This window comes from Oncorhynchus mykiss, chromosome 17 (genome assembly GCF_057628025.1).
Source record: "Oncorhynchus mykiss isolate SJ-2025 chromosome 17, ASM5762802v1, whole genome shotgun sequence".
Lineage (NCBI taxonomy): Eukaryota > Metazoa > Chordata > Actinopteri > Salmoniformes > Salmonidae > Oncorhynchus > Oncorhynchus mykiss.
The window spans coordinates 3,612,221-3,637,885 of record NC_143038.1 but is presented as its reverse complement, the minus strand read 5'-3'; the positions used below and the strand labels follow the sequence as shown (position 1 = coordinate 3,637,885).

Genomic DNA, 25,665 nt, shown 5'->3' with positions numbered 1-25,665 from the left:
CCTTCTCACTTTCCACTGTTAAGTTCCATGTACTTCAGTCTGTATAAAGTATATCAAATACTTACAATATGGAGACATGCAACTTGACAATATGGAATGACAGTTCCAGTCTCTTTGGAGTCCAGATTGTCATTTAGGTGCTAAAGATGCATGTTTCTGGTTTCCCCAGTAACCAAAACATTTGAATCAATCACAATGACAGTACTGCAGACCTCACTCTGCTTCCCTCCCTGTGTCTGTCCATCCTCCAGGTGCTGGGGTTCCTCCTGGCCTCATTTGGCTTCGTGGAGTTCTTCTACATTCTTCTGGAGAGGAGTCATGAGATCCAAAACCACATGGTCTTCCTCCTCAGTCCCATCATACGCAGCTTGACTGTGGTAAGTACTGTAACCATCAGCCAATGTCTTTGTCTCAGCTTCTTTCTTCACGATTGCTCTCTCTCTCTATCTACTGTTTATGTCTCAGTATCTGCTGTTGACTTCTCTTCCCTGACAGTAGATCCTGGGAGTTGCTTTCCCCCCTACCTTTATTTAAGCAGGTGAAATACATGATATATATTTTTAATGCACCGCCAGGATCTGCCGTCAAGGAAGAGAAGTCAAGAGGCGATACTGAGACAGAATAGATGGAGAGAGCAATCGTGAACAAAGAGGCTTCCCTGACAGCAGATCCTGGGGGTGCATGCGTATAGCAGCAGTTTGAGTCGTTTACTCCTGATTTACTCTTAGAGAGGGCAGGGGCTAAGTAAAGCACTCCATGACCTCTGTCAATAAACACTGTGACAATTTTTACAATGATTACAAAGACATACTGTACTCTACTCTCAAATCATCCTCCCCACTGATTTACAGTACTGGGATCAGGCTGAGAAGAATGTCGGTGGAGAGCAGTGCAGTGCACTATGGGAGGTCCAGCTAGATAGAATAAAGTCCTGTTTACTACTGTGTGAGGGGGTATAACGTCAGATTTAAGACAAAGGCAGAGGTGCAAGGGGTTGGAATAGAGGGAGGAGCGGAGGAGGCCGGATGTAGGGCAGTGTGCCTCCTGTAGCTGACTCACAGAGCCATGACCCCTCTACCCATAACTCCCCTCTCCCTCAGAGGCCGAACACAAGTGCTGCACAGACTCAGGTCTCCAAATCAGACAGTCTGGCCCACCTGTGGTCACCTCAGACTCTTAGGTCAATATCAGCAACTGTTTGGGTGAAGAAAAACTGAATGCATCTCTTGTACCAGGTACACAAGGCATCCATTTTTAAAAAGGTCACTTTTTTATCACATTAGGGACCCGGATTTAAAATCCAAGACCTTGCTACAGTTAACCAGCCATGATATTTACAGTTGATTGGTTGGTTGCTATATAAATAAAAAGCCAAGGCCAATACTTTTCTGGACACAGAACCATAATGGCAGCCACCACCCTCTGGTTTCCCATACGTAAAGCTAAGGAACACTGTGTCCAAAAGAAACAACGTTATTTTGCTTGTTTCTCGTCCTCATCGACCCATATACAGTCAATGTATGGGAATTACATTTTTTTCACCAGACTCACCCCGGTTCGTGGTCATGGTTACTCTCCCTTCCTACCATGAGAGCTGCTTGCAAGGCACGCCATCTGCTGTAATCAGCGACACCATGACGCAGAGTTATTTTTCCACCCCAATTCCCCAGACTTCCAGTATAATTACTAGGTAGGGAATTGAGTTAGGTTTTAGTAATGGACTTAGTTCTACCCACTGACTTCCATTCAAGGAAATGGGTTCCTCTCAGAAGGGAATGACCATTTCTTGCTTGCAATGTGGTTAGTTAGGCAACAGGCCAAGCAGCATAGAAACTGGGAAATGAACCTGACATCCAACCACACAGCATAGATCTTTTTCTATAGTGTTTCTACCTAGCCTGGTCCCAGATCAGTTTGTGCTGTCTTGCCACACTACAACCTTTAAGGTAGCACAAAACTATCTGGGACCAGGTTAGTTTCTATGGCGTCATTGATCTATCAAGAGTTTATACTGGTAATTATGAGGCTGGAGGCAGTTTCTTTGCCTGCAATGTGGCTAGTCAGACAATAGGCGTAGAAACTGAAATGAACCCAACAATCACCATATTTATCTCTACTCTATAGCATACAAAAAGTGTTTCTATGGTGTTGTTGATCTATCAAACGTTAAATAATCATGGCTGGTTGCTTAAAAACAGGACAGTTTTTTAGATCTCATGGAACCAGTATGGTATCTATTATGCAACTCTATAACCACAACTCTCCTTTTAGTGATGAGCTGGCGAGGCTAGATGACTTCTCAACTTGACCAAACTACAGACAGTCAGAGATAATTACAGCCAAAACACAGTCGGTGGAAAGACGAGGCATTTTTCGGATAGACTGTGGTGCCCCAAAACATGGAATCAGTCCTGTTTTATCTACTTATTTTACTACACATTTATTTAACCAGGCAAGTCAGCTAAGAATGTTATTTTATTTACAATGACAGCCTGTATTAAAACAAATAAAATAAAATAAATATAGTGCAATTCAGGCAAAAGGCAATGCATGGATGGAGGGATGGAAGGAAGGAGGGGTGGAGGGCATAGTACCATACATCTGTTGTTTTATTGAAGGAAGTCAGCATTTTCAAACGTGCACACACGTGGCCACCACCTGTGGTCAGGGAAATCCCAATCTAACCTCTTTCTCCAAAACCAACAAAAGCCAATCCTTACAAATATTTTCTATTTTCTATCAGGGAGACTACTGGGAATGACAGTGAATGCTGATACAAAGGATTTATTGAGTGATTCATTTTCATCTTCAAAGTAATAGTTGTTGAGTTTCAAAGTAGACTCGCTTGCCAGTCCTCAGTCAGGGGTCTCTCGCTTGACTTTCACAATCCGTTGTAATGCAAGTCATACTAATCTCACTCTCACTCACTGTCACACTCTCTCTCCCAGTCTCTCACTCACTCTCCCACTCTCTCCTCAGGTCCTGGCCATATGCATCATCCAGTTGGAGAGGATACGAGGCTGTCGTTCCTCCGTCTTCCTCTTCCTGTTCTGGGTCCTGGCGGTGGTGTGTTCCCTGGTGCCCCTAAGGGCAAAGATCCAGCTGGTTATGTACGAGGTACGGTGGTAGTAGAACATTACTTTATTCTCCATGGTCTATGGGAGAAGTAGCAGGTGTGATGACACAGGCACTAACCTACTCAGTGTCTGCATGACTGATGTTACAAGTAGTCAAGATTATTCTCACAAGCTATGTGAATGTAGGTTAGAGACTCCTGTCAAAACAGTCATGACACACAGTAATTTTGTATCGTAGGAAACAATTTACTTGAATGAATATGCTACGCCTACATCCTGACTGTTATGTCTGCTTAGGTTTGCACTCAGTGACCCCACAGAACCAGTTTGTCTGAAGGGTTGTCTAGGGTCTAGGGTTGTCTACCCATAGTCTAGATTTAGAGACTAGAGAGTGCATTGCTTGATATAGATATGCTGTTGTACCTGCTATGCTTCATTCGTAACTCCACAAAATTAGCCAAGGGTTTTCTAGTCTAGACTTAGCATGACTTGGGTATAAATGCATTGCCTCCCCAAAGTCGACAGAGGAAACCCTGCAGTGTTGGTAGGGCGGATGACAGACACTGCCAACTCTCGTCTCCCTTGTCTCCCTAAAGCCTCTGTAGATTTCTAGACTCTTGTCTCCTCCTCTCATACGGTGGCTCTTCCTTACAGACACTGCAATCATTGTCCTCGTATTTGTCAAAGCGGTAACAGCATTCGTGCTTTTAGAAACACACACATCCATATCACATCCTTATCGCCTCCAGTATGACATTACCACACGTAGTGTTTAGGCCAGCGGTAATGACAGCTCTGAGGTAAAACCGATAGTGATGGTGAGACAACCCAACATGGCAGCCCAGGGTCAGACCAGAGGCACATCAACACCCCTTTTAAAGGCAGGAACAGCCAGCAAACACCTACTGGGACCGACCTACTGGGAAATACAGTATTTGTATTATCCACTCAACACAGTCACATTCACCGGGAGAACAAAACATTAAGAACACCTTCCAAATATTGAGTTGCACCCCCTTGTTCCCTCAGAACAGCCTAAATACATCGGCACAAGGTGTTGAAAGCGTTCCACAGGGATGCTGGCCCATGTTGACTCCAATGCTTCCCACAATTGTGTCAAGTTGGCTGGATGTCCTTTGGGTGGTGGACCATTCTTGATATAGACTAGAAACTGTTGAGCGTGAAAAACCCTGATTGTATTTAACAGGTGACATCAATAAGGGATCATAGCTTTTCACCTGGTTAGTCTGTCACGGAAAGAGCATGTTTTGTACACTAGTGTATAGACGGACACATTTTCAAACGTGCACAGACGTGGCCACCACCAGCCACTGATCATATGGACAAACTCAGAGAAGAACTTTGAGACAGCTCTTCTGGTAGACTAGCAACAACATTAGAAGAGAGTTCCTGTATCTCAACATAAGACATTTCACTGCAACGGTAAAAGCTCTGAGTGTACGGAGTTCATGTTTGGTTTGGTTTTGCAGACCCAATTCCCTCGGCTCGTTGGTCAGACCAACTGACCTATGTTTACAGGCATATATTACCACCCACTCCTAGCTCCATACCATCCTGACCCTGTTTTCACTATGCGGCCGGATCTAGTTTGTTCTCCCCATCTGCACTCTGGGCGCAACATAGTGTGAGGTTGTCATCAACAACTACAGGAAACGGAGGGACAAATATTCCCCCATTCACATGGGCTGTAGTGGAGCGGGTCGAGAGCTTCAAGTTCCTCAGTGTCCACATCACTAAGGACCTATCATGGTCCAAACACAATAACACAGTCGTGAAGAAGGCACGACAATGCCTCTTCCCCGTCAGGAGGCTAAAAAGATTTGGCATGGGCTGTCAGATGATTAAAATGTTCAACAGCTGCACCATTGAGAGCATCTCGACTGGCTGCATCCCCACTTGGTGTGGCAACTGCTCGGCATCTGACCGCAAGATGCTACAGAGGGTAGTGCGTACGGGATTGAACTCCCTGCCATCCAGGACCTATGTAACAGGTGGTGTCAGAGGAAGGGCCTAAAATTTGTCAAAAACTCCAGCCAACCAAGTCATAGACGGGGCGGCAGGGTAGCCTAGTGGTTAGAGTGTTGGACTAGTAACCGGAGCTGACAACGTACAAATCTGTCGTTCTGCCCCTGAACAGGCAGTTAACCCACTGTTCCTAGGCTGTCATTGAAAATATGAATTTGTTCTTAACTGACCTAGTTAAATAAAGGTAATAAAAATAGACTGTTCCCTCTGCTACCGCATGGCAAATGGTACAGGTGTGCTAAGTCTGGGACCAAAAGCTTCCTGTACCTCTTCAACCCCCAAGTCATAAGTGTGCTAAATAGCTAACCGGAATATCTCCATTGACCCTTTTTGCACTATTTCTGACTCTATGCACACACACTGGACTCTACCCACACACTCACACATACTTACACTGACACTCCAACACATACACGCACACATTCGCCACACACACATTCATCACATACAGTAATAGACAATAGCAGCAGTGTATCTATCCTGTTGCCTAGTCACTTTACCCCTACCTTTATGTACATATCTACCTCAATTTCCTTGTACCCCTGCACATCGACTAGGTACTGGTACCCCCTGTACATAGCCAAGCTATCACTGCTCATAAGCCTTTGACTGTAAATCTACACCTGTTGTTTATGAAGCATCTGGCAATTACAATTGTCAGATTGCAATTCGTACCTGTGCGGCAGACAGCCTAGCGGTTAAGAGTGTTGTGCCAGCAACCGAAAGGTCTCTGGTTCAAATCCCTGAGCCAACTAGATGAAAAATCTTTTGCCCTTGAGCAAGGCACTTAACCCTAACTGCTCCTGTAAGGGCATAAGAGTGTCTGCTAAATGACTAAAATGACAAAATCACTCCAACTGCCGTTTACTATGGCTCTAACTTTCACACAAAGGGAAACGGGTCAACATTAGGTTGACATATGGGCCATCAAAAACAGGCCTGCTGGTCTCTTATAAGTTAAGAATAACATGTGAAAACCACATTTCACATAATACGTGGTTAATATCACTGTTTTGGCTGTCTTCCATTGAGAAAGAGGGAGGGAGGGTTGTTGGTTTGTGTCTGCTTCACCCACAATCTCTCTATTTACAGATATGGGTTGTAGCGTGACTGCAGGGAGCTTTTTACTATTGCTTCATTTATATAAAGCGACGTATTAAAGACTTTGGTTTTTCACCATGATTTGGCTTTACGGTTCAAAATAAGCTTTATTGAGTCTCTCTGTGATCGTGGCATATAACCATATCCTGTCCTATATAGTGTTCCTTATGTTGAGTTCAAGCATGGGAAATCTTGAAATCTTTATCTGGGAAGAAAAGCTTGCATTTTTTACAAACTCATGCAAACCCACACTGATTAAATAAAAAGTATCGCAATTAATGATACATTGTTTACGAGTTGGGACAGAGCATTTCAATTGAAACACAATTTCCTTGATGCCACAGTTCCAATACTGTGTGTAACCAACCCATTTCCATGTCTTAAAACTCAAAAGATGCATGTCTCAGTAACCCTCCCCTTATTTAACCTTTATTTACTTCGGCAAATCATGTAATATTCTGTGTTTTCTTTTTTTAACAGGGTATCACTACCGATATTGTGAGATACACAGCGTTTTTCTCCTACTTCTCACTCCAACTGGCCCAGCTCTTCCTGTGTTGTTTCGCTGACCAGCCTCCAGAGGGAAAAACCGTCCTCGTCAAAGTAGGCATTAGATCAGAACGTGGGCTATATTTCACTTCCGCCAAAATGCTCTCTCCTTCCAAAACATGAGAGAATGCTTGGGCAGAGACTGGGATTGAGAATAGAATCCATCTTGTGGTTTTCGACTTTCGTTGTCAACACACTCACTGAGTTTCCCTTTTGGTGGAAGCTCAAGTGATTCACTTCCTCTCTCTGCCCACTTTCCTATGAGGACAGTGTGAATTAATGAATGAATGTGTGTTGACTACTCTGTCCATTCCATACACACGACTCACACACCACATGAACCATGCTACGACCGTTACACCACTACTACACCAACGTTGTTCTGTATTTATGCGGTTTAAGGAATCATACTCTCTCACGGTCGGTCCAATCAAAAAAGACTGATGAATCATGTCCCAACCAAACAACCATAGCGACTATCAACCTGACTTTGGCAGTGGTAGCTACAGTGAAGCCTATATAGTCCATGACATTACATGACATTACATTTCTTGAGAGAAAAACAAGAAAACAAACTATCCCAAAAAACTCCTAAATGTCTCTCAGCATCTATCCTGGTCGGTCAGCGGTAGTGAGGTTCAGAGGACTGGAAGCCACAGCCTGGTGTAAGAGCCACACCCTAGTGTGTTCTCTGCTCCCCCACATCTTGGTCAGAGATTCTCATAGTCAGACAACAACAGAGAAAGCAAGGGATGGAGAGGAAGAGCAAGAGAGATGGAGAGAGAGAGACAGAGTAAGACCTCCGGTGAGGGGGCGGTAGAGGGAAGAGAGGTTGCCAAAGATCGAGCATGAGCACAAATTGCTAGTGTGTAGGTGTGTGTGTTCAGCATGGTGCCACAGTGACGACACGTTACCACCCAGCATGGACCTCAAATTCTCCTCCCAACCCTAGCTCCAATACTAACTCTAACTGTTTACGCGCTTCACTCCTGTCCACAGTCTCCAGCTATTTACACATGCAGTTTCCACTGAGGACCACCTTACTGCATCATGCTGTTTAAACTCATTAGCATCCAGTAAATAGACTCCACAAGTACATCATAGAACCATTAAAGTCAGCCACAGAGGAGTCCTATGTTTTACCAAAACCTTTAAACATTGAGAGATTTACATGGTGGTCAAAGTCAGTGACATTCACCCTCTAATCTGTTTCAGAACCCATGTCCAGTCAAGGATGCCTCTTTCCTGTCGAAGATGCTCTTCTGGTGGTTTACTGGGTAAGATGGTTTAATGAAACTCTCAAACAACATGTTGACTTGTTTGAAAAATCTTTTATACTGTAAATCTTATAATGTACGTGGGTGTTTGTGTATAACTTATACACTGAGTGTACAAAACCTGAAGAACACCTGCTCTTTCCAAGACATAGACTGACCAGGTGAAAGTCAGTATTAGGAAGGTGTTCTTAATTTGCACACTTAGTGTATCATCGCTGTTCCCCTCAGGCTGGTGGTTAAAGGTTATCGTACCCCTCTGGAAGCTGGAGACCTGTGGAACCTGAGGGAAGAGGACACATCGGACAAGATCATCTCTGATCTGGAGGAGGAGTGGACCACAGAATGTGCCAAACTGCAACAGTAAGAACCAATTACAATATGCATACTCTCGCCAAACTAATTCAGTAGCTTCAGAGACTGAGGAATCAATTAACTTAATTTTATGACAATGACATTGTGGTTAAACTTCAGAATAGTGTCTGCCTAGAACTCTAGATGATTGAGGTCCCTTGGGGAGCTTGTGTAGTTGTAATCGGAAAAACAAGCTGTCTCGCTAAGGGACACTTAAGTCCGAAAATAGGTCAAAAGAAGTCCCCTTCAAATAGGTCAAAAGAAGTCCCCTTCTTACAGTAATGTTGAGACACTAGCTTTGAAGACCCATTGTTAAATTCCAAAACCTTGCGTTCAGCGCTCATCAACTCACGTGTGAGCAGGATAATGCCTTTTATGGCTGCTGAAAAGTCTTCTCTTCACATTTTTGCACCGGAGATGTGTCAAATGAACAACAATGACTGTTGTTGAATTTATTTCATCCCTTTGTTTCAGATTTTTAAAAACAGGCAACATGTAGGGCCATCAAACCCAGATGTCGTCTCTGTCTGTTTGTTTTTCCAGGCAGGAGAAGACCATAGCGGCAGGCGTGGCGCTGGGCTCCAGACTGCCTGACCAGGCCCAGATACTTAGGAAGCTGCAGAAGGAGCAGAGCTCCGGCTTCTGTCTGCTGAGGACACTGGCCAGGAACTTGGGACCTTACTTCCTTACTGGGACGATGTGCATCATCTTCCACGACTTCTTTATGTTTGCCATCCCTCAGGTGCTCAGGTAAAAATTGCTAAGGGTTTGACGTTAATTCTACACAGGAGACTAAGCTCCCAAAAATCCATGGCATCACATCGTAAACAAAGCCATCGTAAACTGGGCAGCACGACACAATAATCCCTTGCAAGTCAGACAGATTCCACGTCTATTTCCAATGCCCTTTACATTGATATACATACTAAAATGTCAATTTAGCAACCTTAAAACTGGACCCGCCATGCTTGACCCCATCTCTGGCACCCAATGCCAGTCTAGACAGGAACCTTGTTGTTGTTGTTGCACAGCCATGGCTTGGTGGAAGTGTTAATTACGGTCAAGAGAAAGGAGTCAGAGACCACAGCTTTCTGTCCCAACATGGAGAGTCAAGGACATTAGCTTAGCTTAAGGGAGGGAAGGGAAGAAAAGAAAGAAAGGTAGGAAAGAGAGAGTGAAGAGAAGGCTCTAAACAGCAGAAAGGCTGAGGTTGCTCTGGTGGACCACAATAAGAGAGCCACTAGCCAAGTGTTGAGGCCAGCCCAGCCACAAGAGGAGCACTGTTGTGCAACTAGAGACGGCTTTGTGTCGACCAGCAGGCCCTGCGACCACACTAATGATCATAGTCCACACAGGGCTGCATGGCAAAGCAGTGATAGTGAAGGAACATGACAGGGGTACATAAAGCTGACAGAGAACAGTAACTTGTCTGTGCTTATGACTCCATTAAATGCACTGCATTGGCAGTGGCACAGTGTCCATGTTCAGTGTATAGGCTTATGTTTTATAGTATGAATAAGACTCTGTTGAGTTGAGTATGCTGAAAGTCTCCAGAAACATGAAGCAGAACGTATCCACAGGAAGCACTGTATGATATTACCATGTTCTCTCTTTCACCCTTATCCCCTCTCCAACAGTCTTCTTCTGGGCTTCATGAACGAAGAAGACGCCCCCCTGTGGAAGGGTTACTTCTACGCTACCCTGATGTTCCTGCTGTCCTGTCTCCAGTCCCTGTTCAACCACCAGTACATGTACACCTGCTTCACCGTGGGCATGAGAGTGAAGACAGCCGTGATGGGACTGGTCTACAGAAAGGTACCTCGTCGTGCCAACCCGTAGACAGTGGGTGACTGTGCGTCACGTTGTAAACATTGGCTCTTAATGGCAGGCTTGAAATTCCAACGTAAATAAACTATACCTCGACAATTAACATATTATTTTTCCAAGGACCAAGAAAAAAACATTGAAAAATAAATGTTAATTGTCAAGTTTAGGGTTTATTTAAGTTGGAAAAAGAGGTTCTGGATGTTAAGAAACCTTGAAACCAAGTGTTACATAATACTCATTTACTGGAGGTTTAACTTGAGGTTGTTCTGTTTTTCCTCTAGTCTTTGGTGATCAACAGCGCATCCAGGAGGACGTGCACAGTGGGGGAGATCGTCAACCTGGTATCAGCCGACACTCAGAAGCTCATGGACTTTGTGGTTTACTTCAACGCAGTGTGGCTGGCTCCTATCGAGATCGCCCTCTGCCTCTTCTTCCTCTGGCAGGTATGGATGGCACGGTCACTTCTGTTTTTTGTTGGTACTCATTGATGATGGACATTTGTTTTCTTGGGTACTCATTTATAACAAACATTGCTTTTGATGACTTGTGTAAAACGATGCCATTTTACAGCACCTAGGCCCATCTGCGCTAGCCGGAATTGCCACCGTCATCCTCATCTTCCCACTCAACGGATTCATCGCCAAGAAAAGGAGCAAACTGCAGGTACGGACATGTCCTAAGAGGAGACTCATATGCACTTTGACCTCAGTGCAAAAAGATCTGGGACCAGACAGTCTTTCCAGGCTACTTTGACCCCAGGCAGTAGCCGAATCAGAATGTGATTTTGCATGTTTGGTCAGGGATGCCACAGCTGGTTTACATAGCCGAAGCAGAGCTGTGTGGGAGTGCGGGTTGGATGGATGTCTCCACCTTGTTATGCTTATGAAAAACAACCACAGAAAAAAAGGGGCTATAAAAGGCTATATTTTTCATTTGTTTTTTGGAAAAACAACAGACAGTTTTGGCAATAATGCCTGTTTTAATCTAACTTACAGTCGTAGAATGTCACTGACCGCTTTCCTGGACGCTTTGTTGTTTCCTCGTCGTAAAACTGCTAAGTGTTAAGAACTGTGTTCAATGCTGTAACAGAGTACAATTCTAATTAAATTAAACAAGTACATACTTCTGTAGAGTGCTCAACATTAGCTGTTACTTGACAAGTATTTGCAGCTGTAACTGACAACTCAATGTTTATAAAATCACATTAAATCACATTTTATTTGTCAATGGCTTCGTCAGACAAAAAAACACACAAAATAGCAGAATTGGTCAGGAGCCCGTAAGACAGCTACTATCCACTGCAGCGCCATCCTGAGATGAGTAATAGATACAGGTATGCTGGTGCAACAACACTTCTATTTAACCATGTCTTTGAATGCTTCTCCCTAGGAGGTACAGATGAAGTTTATGGATGGGCGAATCAAGCTGATGAACGAGATCCTGAACGGGATCAAGATCTTGAAGTTCTATGCATGGGAGAAGGCCTTTCTGGAGCAGGTCCTGGGATACAGGGAGAAAGAACTGAAGGCCCTGAAGAAGTCCCAGATCCTCTACTCCATCTCCATCGCCTCCTTCAACTCATCCACTTTCCTGGTATATACAATATAACTAATAGTAATAGTTATTTGGTCTTTCGGAGTATAGCAGTGTCTACTCTTTACTTTTTTATTTAAAACAAAAACTTTATAGACAACAAAAACAGTACAACCCCAACCCCTCATTCTCCCATCCATCCATCCATCCCCTCCCTCCCTGCCTCCAAACCACCCTCCACAACACCCACCCACCAAGGCATCTATAAAAGTAAGTTCAATAGGAAAGAAACAAACAGTAATAGAAACAAAACCAATGGGAAAAAAAGTTAAATAAAAAATGTTATCAGCACAAATGGCCACTAGAACAGACATGGCTGCTTACCAAACTATGCAAGTTACACTAAGTAAAAGACAGGCTCTCCAGGTATTGTATTAATGGAGACCAGGTTAAGTCAAACTTTGTTGGGACCCAAGCACAGTGTACCCAACCTTCTCCAGAGGCAGAGATGACACCACCTCCTTAACCCACTGCATAAAGGAGGGCGGCTTTGCAGACTTCCAGTGAAAGAGGACAAGGTGGCGAGCCTGATGCATTGTAGCATTCTGGTCTAGGGGAAGTAACCCAAAAATGTCAGTGACTGGGTTGGGGTCACTGCCATCTAGGTTGATTAATGGCTTAAGGCTACTAAAGTGATTTGTTTGGTGGAAAGATTGTCACATTTTTGATTGGTGTAGCAGTCTCTCTTTGTAGAGTTCAGGAGTCGGAGAAGAGGCATATCTGTTGTCCACATCTAGAATGAGTTGAGATAGCACCCATAAGAGGCATATCCGTTGTCCACATCTAGAATGAGTTGAGATAGCTCCAATAAGAGGCATATCTGTTGTCCACATCTAGAATGAGTTGAGATAGCTCCAATAAGAGGCATATCTGTTGTCCACATCTAGAATGAGTTGAGATAGCTCAAATAAGCGTTTGGTGCGCTGTTTGTCGTCATACACTGTGAATGAAATAATTTGGCCTCTTAGATATCCTTTTAACGACTCCCACACAGCAGAGTGAGACACATTAGGGGTGCAGTTGATCTGTAAAAATACATCAATGTGAGTTGATGTGTATTTTTTAAATGCACTACATGATAGTAGTAGTGGGTCAAGTCTCCATGCGCTTTGTGACACAGTACTGTCCGGAAAGCGGATATCTAGCTGGACAGGGCTACGGTCTGAGATAGGACAGGGCTATGGTCTGAGATAACGATGCTGCGATATTGGCTATTAGTTACAAAATGAAGAATTCTATTGTCCAGCAGGAAAAAGTCAATCCTAGAGTATGAGCTGTGGACTGGAGAAAAAAAAGGAGTACTGTTTAGCAGTGGGATTGCTCCTCCTCCATGGATCAGACAAATTATAGGATTCTAGAAGTGAGTTGATTACTGCACCTGATTTTGAAATTACATTGTTGGGCTTCGGTCTGGATCTGTCTAGACTGGGATGCATTACACAATTGAAATCTCCGCCCAATATCAAATGATGAGTGTTAAGGTCAGGAAGTGTTGCGATGAGGTCAGAGGAAAATGTTGCGTCATCCCATTTAAGACCATAGAGGTTAGCCAGAATAACCTGTGTGCTAAACCATTTCCGCATTACTATAATATATCTTCCATTAGTATCTGAAATGACTTTGGAGGAGACAAAAGGGGTGCCTTTTCTGATAAGGATGGCTGCCCCTCTGGCCTTAGCACCAAAGTTGGAGTGAAATATTTGGTCTACTTATCCTCTCTTTAGTTCATCATGGTCGCTGGACCGGAGATGGGTCTCTTGGAGAAAAACAATGTCCAGACTTAAGGACATAAGATGAGCATACACTTGGCTACGCTTGACCACCTGGGTAATTCCTTTCACGTCCCAGCTGATAAAGCATGTGGAGCCTAGAGTATGTTAATTAGGCGTAGTCATAGTAATCAGAAATGAATGTTAGTACAATGTAAAATGTAAAGAAAATAAAAAACAGCTAAAACAACAAAATACCCAGAAGACAAACTTGGACCCCTATGCTGGCCTTCCTCCTGTTGGAAGGCTGCATCTACCTCTCCTAGACCAGAGCGAAATGCTACCATGTTCAAATGAACCTCAGTAGAGCTCTGTCCTGGGCCAACATAATAAAGTTACAACTAGGGAAGGGATTCTGGAGGGAACCACCAAAGTTATCTAAGGTATCTTATGCAAAATGCATATTTTAAGGATAGTAAAACAATATATAAAAAAGGAAGTATAGGTTTATGTCCCCCCCCCCCCCCCCCTCAACCACTTAGGATGACTTGAAACACACATATATATATACACACACACAACTCTCAAAACATTTAATTAAATAAGTAAATAGAAGGGAAAAAAGTTAAATTCAACATTTGTATAAATGTAACCCTCTGTTGAACATCCTAACAAGCCAGAACACATACAATTGTCTGGAAAATGCATGGTAAATAATACCCGTGCTGCAGTGTTCGCTCGGCTATACAGGTCTACTCTTTTCTATCCATAGCTTCAAGCCTCACTGTAGAAATGTATCATCGCTGAATTCTGTGTGTGATGGTTACAGTTACAGCTTCAGGTCACCATGTCCCAATCATGCTAATTAGTTTTTCCCCCCAGATTGCCTTTGCCATGTTTGGTGTCTATGTGCTGATTGATGACAAGAACGTCCTAGATGCCCAGAAGGTCTTTGTCTCCATGGCTCTCATCAACATTCTGAAGACCCCACTGAGCCAGCTACCCTTTGCCATGAGCACTACCATGCAGGTGAAATACAATGTCCAGTATTCAACAGACCAAACCAATGTATAATGTTTTGTGCTGCTGTTCAACAAAAAAAATGTCTTTGAATTTTAGGCCATTGTCTCGCTGAAGCGCTTAGGGAAATACCTGTGTTCTGAGGAGCTGAAAGACGACAATGTAGCCAAGGCCCCTTTGAGTACTGGTAAGAACACCTACTGGTGCCATGTATGTTGACATACTTGACCTATAACTTTTAGCTCCAAGTGGAGCAAAGGGCTTTGTATCAGCCTATAGCAATTAATCAACAAAAACACTCATAGCAACTCTTACCCAGTGGGAACTGTGGTCTGCCTCTGCCTGTCATAACCAATAAAAACAAGCCTCTGAAGATTTGTTGTTTACATCCATGGCATTCTATCCAGAACCCGTAATGGTAATGTTATGTTGTCACTTCCTGTGATCGAGGTCGACTGGGGAGACTGAGTAATGATAGGATGTTGCCATCCAGTGGTTGAATGTAAATTACTTCTAGACAGTCAGACGTATGATTCCGGATAAATAAAAGCAGTTTTCTTCGCCTGTAATCCGTCAACACTTCCTTAAGACAGCTCGTAAAAAGAACACACTGTAATTTTAGATTTCTTGTAATTATGTAGACTCTGCAATTTGACATGTCACTTAAAAGGACATTATATTTTTAACGTTGGGTAGTTGTTGGGTGCATAAACGGGTGCATAAACTGTTATGCCTGTATGCAGAGAGGAAATATTAGTGTATTTCTTCAATGGTTCCTCTCTCCTCTCTTTCTATTTTCTTCTCAGATGGGGAAGGTGTGTTGATAGACAACGGAACGTTCAGTTGGACTAAAGAAGGTCCTCCATGCCTTAAAAGGTAAATCATAACAGTATTCCCATTTTCACACGTCCTGAAGTTTAAGTTAAGAGACTCAACTCCACTCCTCTGTTTACAGGATTAATGTGCGTGTACCCCAGGGTTCACTGGTGGCGGTGGTGGGCCATGTGGGTAGCGGTAAGTCCTCCCTGCTGTCTGCCATGCTTGGAGAGACAGAGAAGAGGAGCGGCAGTGTCTCAATTAAGGTAAACAAGTTATCTTAAAATAGGAAGCAACAGAAGTTGAATATATTGAATCTAAGGTTTTCAGTTTCAGTGTTACAATCTGTCTATGAGGGTCTGGTTTACACTCAATGTTCTTCTTCTTCAATGCTAATGTTCCTCTATTTAATGTTCCACAGGGCTCAGTGGCCTATGTACCTCAGCAGGCCTGGATCCAGAATGCCACGGTCCAGGACAATGTTACGTTTGGTCGTGAGAAGCAGAAGACCTGGTACCAGCGGGTGTTGGATGCCTGTGCTCTGCTGCCTGACCTAGAGATCCTGCCTGCTGGAGATTCCACAGAGATTGGGGAGAAGGTGTGAAAATAATATTCTAGAATTCCACCTCATTTTCACTAGATGGTCAATCAAATGGTCTTCTAGAATGTTCTGGAATCTTGAGTCATGTCTTCTTCTTGATTGTTCTCCCTGACAGGGTCTGAACCTCTCGGGTGGTCAGAAGCAGAGGGTGAGCCTGGCAAGGGCTGTGTACAGGAAGGCTGACGTCTATCTGCTGGATGACCCCCTGTCTGCTGTGGATGCTCATGTGGGGCAACACATCTTCGACAAAGTCATCGGACCCAAGGGAGTGCTAAGAAATAAGGTAAAACTACGACCAAAATATGATCTCTATTAACAGTCAGAGTGACACTTGTAGAAATCAATATTAGAAGCTTACACGTAATCGACTGTTCCTTGTGTGGTTTTGAGATGGAAAAGCAGATTCTTCAAATCAAATCCACCATTTGTATTAGGCTAGTTCCGTTGATTGTCTGTTTTGATTAATCCTGCTCCTGTGGTTTGTGCTACCAGACCCGTGTCCTAGTAACCCATGGGATGAGCTTCCTGCCCCAGGCGGACCTCATCCTGGTGCTGGTGGACGGGGAGATCACAGAGAGTGGCTCCTACCAGGAGTTGCTGAGCCGCCATGGGGCCTTTGCAGACTTCATCCATACCTTCGCCAGCAACGACCGTAAAGAGAGTGTCACAGAGACTGCCACACAGAGAGGTAGGACCTCATTGTAATGAAATTTGGGAGAAGTCATTATTGCCATTGATGAACAAACATTTGCTTCTCACCAACAAGCTATTCACCATGTAAATTAAAATGTTGTACCATTGCTGCAGGTGCCAGGAGGGCCAGCTCACGGCTGAGTGTTACAGACTTCATGCCATTCTCAAGAGATCTATCCCAAGAGCAGCTCATTGGGTAAGTGAATTTCCAGCGCACATCACATACTTTTTTCCTGATAACATCATGGTTCTAATTGATTCAGTGGTATAATAAACGTCTATTGGAGAAAGTCACATTGAGCATGCCAAGCATTTTAAAAATAAAAACCTAACTGAAACCCCTCTATGTTCTCTAGGGGAGACACCAACAGTACTAACCTGCAGGGTATGGAGCCCATGTCTGAGATAGACGAGGAGCAGGTTCCTGAGGACTTGGGAAAGCTGATGGAGGTTGACAAGGCACGCACTGGGAGGGTGAGTCTAGAAGAGCTGATTTTTGACTGCACCTCTTATGGTTAAAAATGGTTCAAACTAAATGATAAAGTCTCCATAGCCATACAGGTTGTACCCATTTGAGCGCTCCAGTACATTGTTTCTTTAAAACAAATGGAGCTTCTTTCTCACCTTTTACATATTAAGGTGTTTGTCAATTTCTAGCAACTGATTGCCTGTCTTTTTTACCACAGGTGAGGCTGGAGATGTACATGGAGTACTTCAAGACCATCGGCATGGCCTTCATCATCCCCATCGTCTTCCTGTACGCCTTCCAACAGGGGGCCTCGCTGACCTACAACTACTGGCTGAGCCTGTGGGCCGACGAACCCATCGTCAACGGCACCCAGGTCGACACGGACATGAAGCTGGCCGTCTACGGGGCTCTGGGCTTCGCACAAGGTCAGTGGTGAATGCATTTTACTGAGAAAAGACACCAAAGATAAAAGTAGGTCCTTTTGACTTGGATGAACAGAAACAGCATAGACTAGTTTAGCTAGAATCCTTAATGGTGAAACAGCAAATACTACAGTTTAGTTAGAATCCTTAATGGTGAAACAGCCAGGTACGTTTGGGGCTATTACAACAACAAATGAGTTACTCTGAAGAATGAACACTGTTTTGTTATTGCTTGCACGACTGAACAGCAGAATATGTACTGCATTTTGTTTTAGCATGCTGCTTGACACACCTCAACTCCATTTCATCCACAAAACAAAAACAATAACAACAAAGGTGCTGGGGAGGACAGTGGCGCTATGTCCCCTAATGTGGATTCCATCTTTAATCCCACTAATGTTTGTTTATTTGGACATGTTATAACCCTCCATTGTACTTGTACTCCAAGAGTCCTTCTGAGAGATTGAGAGTTTCAGTATCTGATATAAACCACAGTTGCCAAACAGCAGGGATCCTAACAGCAGTTTATTTTATATTTCAGGAATCGCTATTTTCGGCACCACGGTGGCCATTTCGGTCGGAGGTATCATCGCGTCCCGTCACCTCCACATGGACCTCCTGAAGAACGTTCTCCACTCCCCCATGTCTTTCTTTGAGACCACCCCCAGTGGGAACCTCCTAAATCGTTTTGCCAAGGAGATCGACGCTATCGACTGCATGATCCCCGAAGGCCTCAAGATGATGCTGGGCTACCTCTTCAAGCTGATGGAAGTCTGTATCATCGTCATGCTGGCTACACCTTTTGCGGCGGTCGTCATCCTGCCCCTCGCCATTCTCTACGCCTTCGTTCAGGTATGTTTCTAACCAACTGAGACACCGTTTTGTGGGAGAATAATAGTTTTAGACTCTTGAAAACCAAAATAGCGGATTTTGCAAGTTGTTGGTTTTGCATGGTGATTTATTCCACCTGCTAACATAGTAGTGCTAAGTAATGGCAGGCTAGATACTGTAAATCTACTAGAAATGCTGGAGTGGAAAACCCACTTCCACACATATACACCACCTCTTGGTACTTTCGGTTCATTAAAACGTAATGTTTTATTTTTATACAGAGTTTCTACGTGGCCACATCCTGCCAGCTGCGGAGGCTGGAGTCGGTGAGCCGCTCGCCCATCTACACCCACTTCAACGAGACGGTGCAGGGAGCCAGTGTCATACGGGCCTTCGGAGAACAGCACCGCTTCATTGTGCAGGCTAACAAGAGGGTCGACTTCAACCAGACCTCCTACTTCCCCCGCTTTGTGGCCACCAGGTTAGGTTTGATAGAAACAACACATTCACCTTGCAGTACATGCTCTGGCAAAATAATATATCCAGTTGATGTGGTGACTGGTGTACATTGTTCCGTTTTCAGATGTTTTTTTAATAAAGCCTGGAATAAAAGAAAAAGGGCAACCTATAATTAAATTATACAAATATTTAGCTCCAGACATAGGCCTATAGCAAAGTGCACGTATGCATATTGATTGTGTTGTAGGCCTATATCTCTCACATCTTCTCTCTTCTCTTTGTGACAGACCAGTTTTAAATGCCTTCTGTCAAATGTTTCTATATTTCTTTATCTGCATTTCTTTCTTCACTACTCTAGGGTTATTATTGCTTGGATAACCTTATCTCTATTATGTATTGATTTATTTTTCATTCTTTATGCGGTGCGTACTGCGCAGAACACCTGAAGAATTATCACTGGGAATTATCACTGTGAATCATTGTAATGTTTGTTTATGTGTAAATTAATCCCGTAAGGGATGGGTTGCCAACTGCCTATTTGACACAATCAAAACACCTCCATGATGAATGGTGGAGGCCAAAACTTTCTCCACAACTAATCGGGCTTTCTTCTCTTGATAACCGCAGGTGGTTGGCAGTTAATCTTGAGTTTGTCGGTAACGGTGTGGTCTTAGCCGCAGCTATTCTCTCAGTGATGGGGAAAGACACCCTGAGCCCTGGCATTGTTGGTTTGGCTGTGTCACACTCCCTCCAGGTAAGATATTACACCCTATACCATAGTCATTATAGGTAGACAACTCATTTAGCAACAAAGAAGAATAGTCATTTTAATATTTTGTATCCGGCTACAATCACACAAAACCCATTACAGGCAATCCCTTTTATTGCATCAGAAAGTGCGTGGTTTACCAAACTGAAAAAAAGCAGAAGAATAGCCTACCTACGTGCTGCACAATCCTAACTGCATATTACCTCAAATGAGAGAGCTCTGTTTTCATTTGAACCTCGCAATTGTGTTGTGCAGGTGACTGGCATTCTGAGCTGGATTGTGAGATCATGGACAGACGTAGAGAACAACATTGTGTCTGTTGAGAGGGTGAAGGAGTACGCTGACACTGCAAAAGAGGTAAGCATCTGCATACCTTCTCTGTTAGCTAATACCCCCAATGAAATTAGCTGTTATACAAGTAATATGCATGACATGAGTCATGACATTAACATTGTAAGTTATGTCGGCAGTTACTGTTTTATGAATATTATTCATTCTCTTTTTTAGGTTTACAGTAACTGAAGTGTTGCCAAACTAACCATTGTTTAGCCAGGTTTACAGTATCTGAAGTCTTGCCTAACTAATCATTATCTAGCAAGGTTTACAGTAACTGAAGTGTTGTGCAACTAACCTGTTTAAATCTATAGACATAGAGGGACAAAGAACATAGATATAGAGACACAAAGAACATAGATATAGAGACACAGATCCATTTAATCTTAACTGTTCTCTATACTCACCAGGCTGTGTGGACCGTGGAGGGCAGTTCCCTGCCTCTGACCTGGCCTCAGACTGGCACTATAGAGTTCCAAGACTATGGACTGCAGTACCGCAAGGGCCTGGACTGGGCACTGAAAGGCATCACCCTGAAAATCCAGGAGAAAGAAAAGGTCAGTACAATCTAGAATGAGGTAGCCTTCTACAGTACCCATAATGCTTTGTTTATGATATTCAGTTTTGTCTGAGGCAACATACTCCTTTTACAGTTTTATCATACTTAGGACCAGGGGCATTTTCCCGGCCATGTTACCTGACCAGTAAAAACTATTTGATCCTATCTAACGAAGGGTCTCATTTGTCATTCTTAGGTTGGCATTGTGGGCAGAACCGGAGCTGGAAAGTCTTCCCTTGCCCTGGGGATCTTCAGAATCCTAGAGGCAGCCAAGGGAGCGATCTACATCGATGGAGTCAACATCGCAGAGATCGGACTCCACGACCTCAGATCCCGCATTACCATCATCCCACAGGTACTACAGTTATTGATTGATTGATTTTATTTGATAATCCCCCAAAATGTCTTACTACAGTGATGGTAACTGACTTTTGCTTCTTCCTCCAACAGGACCCTGTATTGTTCTCCGGCTCTCTGCGTATGAACCTTGACCCCTTCGACACGTATACTGACGAGGAAATATGGAGTTCGCTAGAGCTTGCACACCTCAAGAACTTTGTGTCCAACCTGCCTGACAAACTGAATTATGAGTGCTCGGAAGGAGGAGAGAACCTCAGGTACGGACAATTGAGATATTTGACCAAATAACATAATAGTATATATAAATATATGCCATTTAGCAGACGCTTTTATCCAAAGCAACTTACAGTCATGCGTGCCTACACTTTAGGCATGTATATCTGTCACACCTGCTCCCGCTCTGCCCCCCTGGTGCTCGAGGTAATCACTTTGTTGATTACCCCCTGTATATCTGTCTGTTCCTTGGTTGTTTTCCCTGTGTCCGCATTGTGTTATGTGTTCCTGTCCAGGCACTGTTCCTGTTCCCTTTAATATCCGTCAGCTAATAAACCTTCACTCCCCGTACCTGCTTCTCATCTCCTGTGTCGCTCCCGTGACAATATGTGACACATATCAACTGAGCTACAAAGAACCACTAAAGACCAAACACAAAGCATATAGGCTAGGGCTGGTGTCCTGCATCCAGATTAAGCCTATTCCTGAACTACAAATTATATTGAGCATTATTTTTGCTTAATCTGGTCTACTATATCTGGTTCTATCACCTGTAAACCTCTATATTCTGTGCTTTGGTGCTCAAAGGTTTAAGTGTCAATATTCAACCTTCACTTGTCTCCATCTCTAGTCTGGGTCAGCGCCAGCTGGTCTGCCTGGCCCGCGCTCTCCTCCGTAAGACCAAGATCCTGGTTCTGGATGAGGCCACAGCCGCTGTGGACCTGGAGACAGACACCCTGATCCAGTCCACCATCAGACAACAGTTTGAGGACTGCACCGTGCTCACCATCGCCCACCGCCTCAACACCATCATGGACTATACCAGGTAAGGCTCTCTGCTCTACTTTTTGCCCAGCGCCAGTTGTCTCAAGTTTGGGATGTGCATATCAATTCCTTTCCTACACCTAGTAGCTACTACGCCCCAGTCAAATGATGTCGTAACATCTCAAAATCAATGGTTCTGTCACAGAATTTGACACTTCTTCTCTCTCTTCCTTCCACAGAGTGATAGTGATGGACAAAGGCCACATCTCGGAGATGGACTCCCCAACCAACCTCATCTCAAACAGAGGACAGTTCTACCGCATGTGCCGAGAAGCTGGGCTAGTCTAAAAGCTACCCAGCTCCGAGGTGGCTCTGGCCAGGGGAAAATTCTGATGGCTCTGGCTCTTCCAAATTAACACATGTAGAATCGGCCATTCCAAGCTCCACGATCCAGGCAGTTCAAACTCTTCCTGAGAGCAATGCTTTTATAACAACCAGGAACTGAAGTCGATGTAAACCAAAGATGACCCAGAAGCGAAGCTGATGACGATTTAGTGAACAGTATGTGCTCTCTGGTCCCGATAAAGACATGTAACCTACGCACACTTAAACTGGTGCTCGGAAGGGGAAAGAGACATCAAGCCCCGATCTCAAAGACTGTAATTTATGAAGCTATTATTGGACGCAGATGGGTTGTTGCTAGGCAAACATTTTAAATATTGTATATAGGCTGTGCCAATGAAACTTATGGAGATGAAAGTCAGATTGAGTGCAAAATCCAAAGGACTTTGGTTCCGTCTCTGAATGTGAACCAAATTATTTTTGTAGATCTGCTACATTTAATGAAGCATCTTTTTGAAGAACACTTGGGTACATTTGATGTTGAGTTGAAATCTCAGGCAACCAAATCCAACTATTTTGTTCATATCAGTGATGGTAACTGACATTTGGGTCTTAATCCAACAGGACCCCCGTGTTATCATCTCATCAGACAGAAAAAAAGTTTATAATAGATTCAGATCTATTCTCATACCATCCAACCACAGGGCAAGTCTAGAGAAAGTGGAGCAATATTCTCTGACTGACCACTAGCCTTAAAGGGCTGACCCTGTAAAACCCAGAAAACACAAAGCTTTTCACAGTCATCAATCTGAAATTGAACCCTATTCCACAGAATATAGTGCACTTTTTTAGGCTTTGTACTATATAGGGAATAGGGTGCCATTTCAGACGCACAAACACATTCATCAGTCTGATTCCTACCCAGCCATTTCAGTGTTTTATGAGTCTGGTCAAAGAAGAAAACACTGCAGCGAGCCAAGGTGCTTAGCTAGCCTAGCGTCCAACTATTCTGCGGTATTTGTTTATTTCAGTCTAAGTAAACACATAAAACAGTCAATAGAATCTGTATGGTCGGGTATGTAGGACTAAAATACCTGGCCATTCAACTGTTACAGTGGTGACGGGAAACCCAACATGAATGAAGAGAACGCCTTTTCAAAACAATGGACAAAACGTGTAAAAAAAAAAAAAAGGGAAAAAAAGTTTCTCTCCACCTTACATCTGTCAGTCATTCCACCTACACACACACCCTAATTCTCTCAGCTATGGGTGCAACACACATGTGCACACAGACCACCTAATTCTCACAGCTATGGGTGCAACACACATGTGCACACAGACCACCTAATTCTCAAAGCTATGGGTGACATATTGAGGTAACAGACTCTCATCACATACCATTCAATGTCAGTGTTATTGTTGTTATTCCTTTGGTTCCAGTTATGACTGGCTGTAAATAGACATTCCTTCCTGTTTATATCTATAACATGGACTTTTCCAAAAGAAGTCAAAGGATCTTAATATTTTTGTCTTACTGGTTTAGACAATATGCTAAGAAGAAACTATACAATATTTGTGAAATAATGAACATGGAAGTTGCCTTCAAATTCTAAGAGATTGTATTATATTTATACTTTTTGTATTCAATCTGTTAATTTTTTGATTGAACATTTTACTGTGCAATAATTCATGCTGGAAATAATAAAACTGTTTTGAAAATAATGTTTTTGTGAGTCTTGTCTGTGAAACCTTTATGCCTCTATGCCTTATATAAGTATGAGTCAAGCATGACTGCAGGCAGTTGGGTAACATTTTCCAAAGCCTGTCATTGACAGGGTGTGCAGACCACAGGAGGCTGCTGAGGGGAGGACAGCTTGTAACAATGGCCAGAACAGAGCAAATGGAATGTGTTTGATGTATTTGATATCATTCCAACTCCACTCCAGCCTTTACCACGAGCCCGTCCTCCCCAATTAAGTTGCCACCAACCTCCTGCCATGCAGACATTAGGCATAATTTGCTTACAGTAAAGGCACTAGTCACCACAGCCAAAGTCATAAACTCTACTTAAAATGTGATTTTAAACCTAACCTTAATAACACTGCTAACATTGTGCCTATACCTGACCTTACATTAAAAACAAAAAAGCTCATTTTTGTTTTCATAAATGTTTACGACATAGACCACTTTGACTTTGTCGCTGTGGGAACTAGTGGGAAACGATTTGGTCATGCCCAGGCAAGTAACCAATTTAGATCACTAGGTGGGAGCAAAAGTTAACTTGTGAAGCTAACAGTTTATCCTCTGAACTCGGTGAGGGACACGAACGGCATTTGTTTATACCTGTTGCAATGGCGACCATAACGGAACTGAACTGCGGTAAGCATTGTCCTTTCTTTCACTTTAAAGTATATATTACATTTATTAAACGGAAGCGAATTGCAACTGTGCAACTATTTCATAGTTCGTGCAACGCACAGTGTAAGAAGAGGACAGTAGGTAGCGCTAGCTATCAACGTTTGCCTGGCTATCGTACAGAGCAACACACCTTAAATTGTACGTTATTAATATGTCCCCACAAGTTGCAGAGGTTTTTAAGATACCATTTCCAACAACTTATCTTATCTTATTTCCCAGCTCTGAGGGAGAGCCTAGAGTCTCGAGGTGTGTTGGGTCAGCTGAAGGCTCGGATCAGAGCTGAGGTGTTCAGTGCGCTCGACGATCAGAGCGAGCCGCGTCCTGCGCTGTCGCACGACAACCTTCTAATCAACGAGCTCATCCGCGAGTACCTGGAATTCAACAAGTATCGATACACAGCGTCTGTGTTGACAGCAGGTGAATATTATGCATTCAATTCAACCATATGACAATCAATTTCAGAACTGAATATAAGTGCCATTGGTAGGTTCACCGTTATTCAATTACAAGTTGGATCTTATGACCTTATCAAATCAATGTTTTTCAGAATCAGGTCAACCTGAGGTACCACTTGACAGACAGTTCATGGCGAATGAGCTGAAAGTGGTGGAGGACCCCAGTTCCAGATCTGTGTAAGTTTATCTAGAAATTATTCATAAAAGGTCACAGGAAACTGATTCCAGACCTGAAATTCTTATCCTATACTGATTGAAAACTGTAAATACTACTAGTAGGCCTAGTAAAGACGTACATATTGTGTGTTTTCAGGCCTCTACTGTGCGGATTGCTATCCCACTTCCTAAGCAGCAGTGGAGACAGTGGAGGGAAGCTGTTTCTCAGGGGCTCAGCACCTGCTAATATGACCAGAGACCCTAACACACTCCCTGGTCCTGAGTCTTAACACAGGTGTGTCCTGTCTGTCACTCCAGATTTCACTGGGACTGGGGGTGTTGAGCGACTTTTATTTTATTTATTTTTATTTTTATTTTTTTGCAGTTGATGTCAATAAAGCCTTAGTAGTGTGTGTTAATGTTGCCAAAACAGATTAAAATCAACAGGTCTGAA

General features: G+C 43.4%; 2 protein-coding genes and 2 long non-coding RNA genes across 4 annotated transcripts in view; 2 read left to right on the top strand and 2 right to left on the bottom strand.

Annotated features, from left to right (window-relative positions):
- Positions 1–23,904, top strand: part of LOC110493494 (multidrug resistance-associated protein 1) — a 32,183-nt gene extending 8,279 nt beyond the window's left edge. Inside the window, exons 4-32 of the mRNA XM_090204548.1 lie at positions 252–377; positions 2,980–3,117; positions 6,705–6,827; positions 7,989–8,050; positions 8,279–8,410; positions 8,945–9,151; positions 10,039–10,216; positions 10,510–10,671; positions 10,799–10,891; positions 11,618–11,821; positions 14,413–14,559; positions 14,650–14,737; positions 15,357–15,426; positions 15,506–15,632; positions 15,788–15,964; positions 16,083–16,250; positions 16,460–16,655; positions 16,775–16,856; positions 17,017–17,134; positions 17,347–17,554; positions 18,093–18,403; positions 18,664–18,863; positions 19,469–19,595; positions 19,866–19,967; positions 20,354–20,500; positions 20,699–20,857; positions 20,953–21,119; positions 21,707–21,901; positions 22,080–23,904. Coding sequence (XP_090060674.1) covers positions 252–377; positions 2,980–3,117; positions 6,705–6,827; positions 7,989–8,050; positions 8,279–8,410; positions 8,945–9,151; positions 10,039–10,216; positions 10,510–10,671; positions 10,799–10,891; positions 11,618–11,821; positions 14,413–14,559; positions 14,650–14,737; positions 15,357–15,426; positions 15,506–15,632; positions 15,788–15,964; positions 16,083–16,250; positions 16,460–16,655; positions 16,775–16,856; positions 17,017–17,134; positions 17,347–17,554; positions 18,093–18,403; positions 18,664–18,863; positions 19,469–19,595; positions 19,866–19,967; positions 20,354–20,500; positions 20,699–20,857; positions 20,953–21,119; positions 21,707–21,901; positions 22,080–22,188 — 4,323 coding nt within the window. The 3' untranslated portion in view covers positions 22,189–23,904. The remainder of the gene's footprint in view (positions 1–251; positions 378–2,979; positions 3,118–6,704; positions 6,828–7,988; positions 8,051–8,278; positions 8,411–8,944; positions 9,152–10,038; positions 10,217–10,509; positions 10,672–10,798; positions 10,892–11,617; positions 11,822–14,412; positions 14,560–14,649; positions 14,738–15,356; positions 15,427–15,505; positions 15,633–15,787; positions 15,965–16,082; positions 16,251–16,459; positions 16,656–16,774; positions 16,857–17,016; positions 17,135–17,346; positions 17,555–18,092; positions 18,404–18,663; positions 18,864–19,468; positions 19,596–19,865; positions 19,968–20,353; positions 20,501–20,698; positions 20,858–20,952; positions 21,120–21,706; positions 21,902–22,079) is intronic.
- On the bottom strand, positions 11,140–15,955 carry LOC149975685 (uncharacterized). Its single transcript, XR_016487694.1, has 2 exons — positions 14,866–15,955; positions 11,140–11,308 (listed from the first exon to the last, which is right to left on the bottom strand). It is a non-coding gene; the product is annotated as an uncharacterized LOC149975685 (long non-coding RNA).
- LOC110493496 (uncharacterized) lies at positions 17,760–20,479 on the bottom strand. Its single transcript, XR_002469151.3, has 2 exons — positions 20,351–20,479; positions 17,760–18,983 (listed from the first exon to the last, which is right to left on the bottom strand). It is a non-coding gene; the product is annotated as an uncharacterized LOC110493496 (long non-coding RNA).
- A 500-nt stretch (positions 23,905–24,404) lies between the features above and the next one.
- Positions 24,405–25,665, top strand: LOC110493495 (centrosomal protein 20). The gene is made up of 4 exons (XM_021567797.3): positions 24,405–24,561; positions 24,820–25,017; positions 25,148–25,232; positions 25,369–25,665. Exons 1-4 carry the CDS (start codon positions 24,534–24,536, stop codon positions 25,499–25,501), a joined length of 444 nt encoding a protein of 147 aa, XP_021423472.3. The 5' UTR covers positions 24,405–24,533; the 3' UTR covers positions 25,502–25,665.

Excerpts from the sequence above, each read along its gene's own strand:
- LOC110493495 (XM_021567797.3), top strand. The coding sequence starts at position 24,534 with ATGGCGACCATAACGGAACTGAACTGCG. Across the intron at positions 24,562-24,819 it reads CATAACGGAACTGAACTGCG|CTCTGAGGGAGAGCCTAGAG; the intron begins GTAAGCATTGTC and ends CTTATTTCCCAG. Across the intron at positions 25,233-25,368 it reads GACCCCAGTTCCAGATCTGT|GCCTCTACTGTGCGGATTGC; the intron begins GTAAGTTTATCT and ends GTGTGTTTTCAG.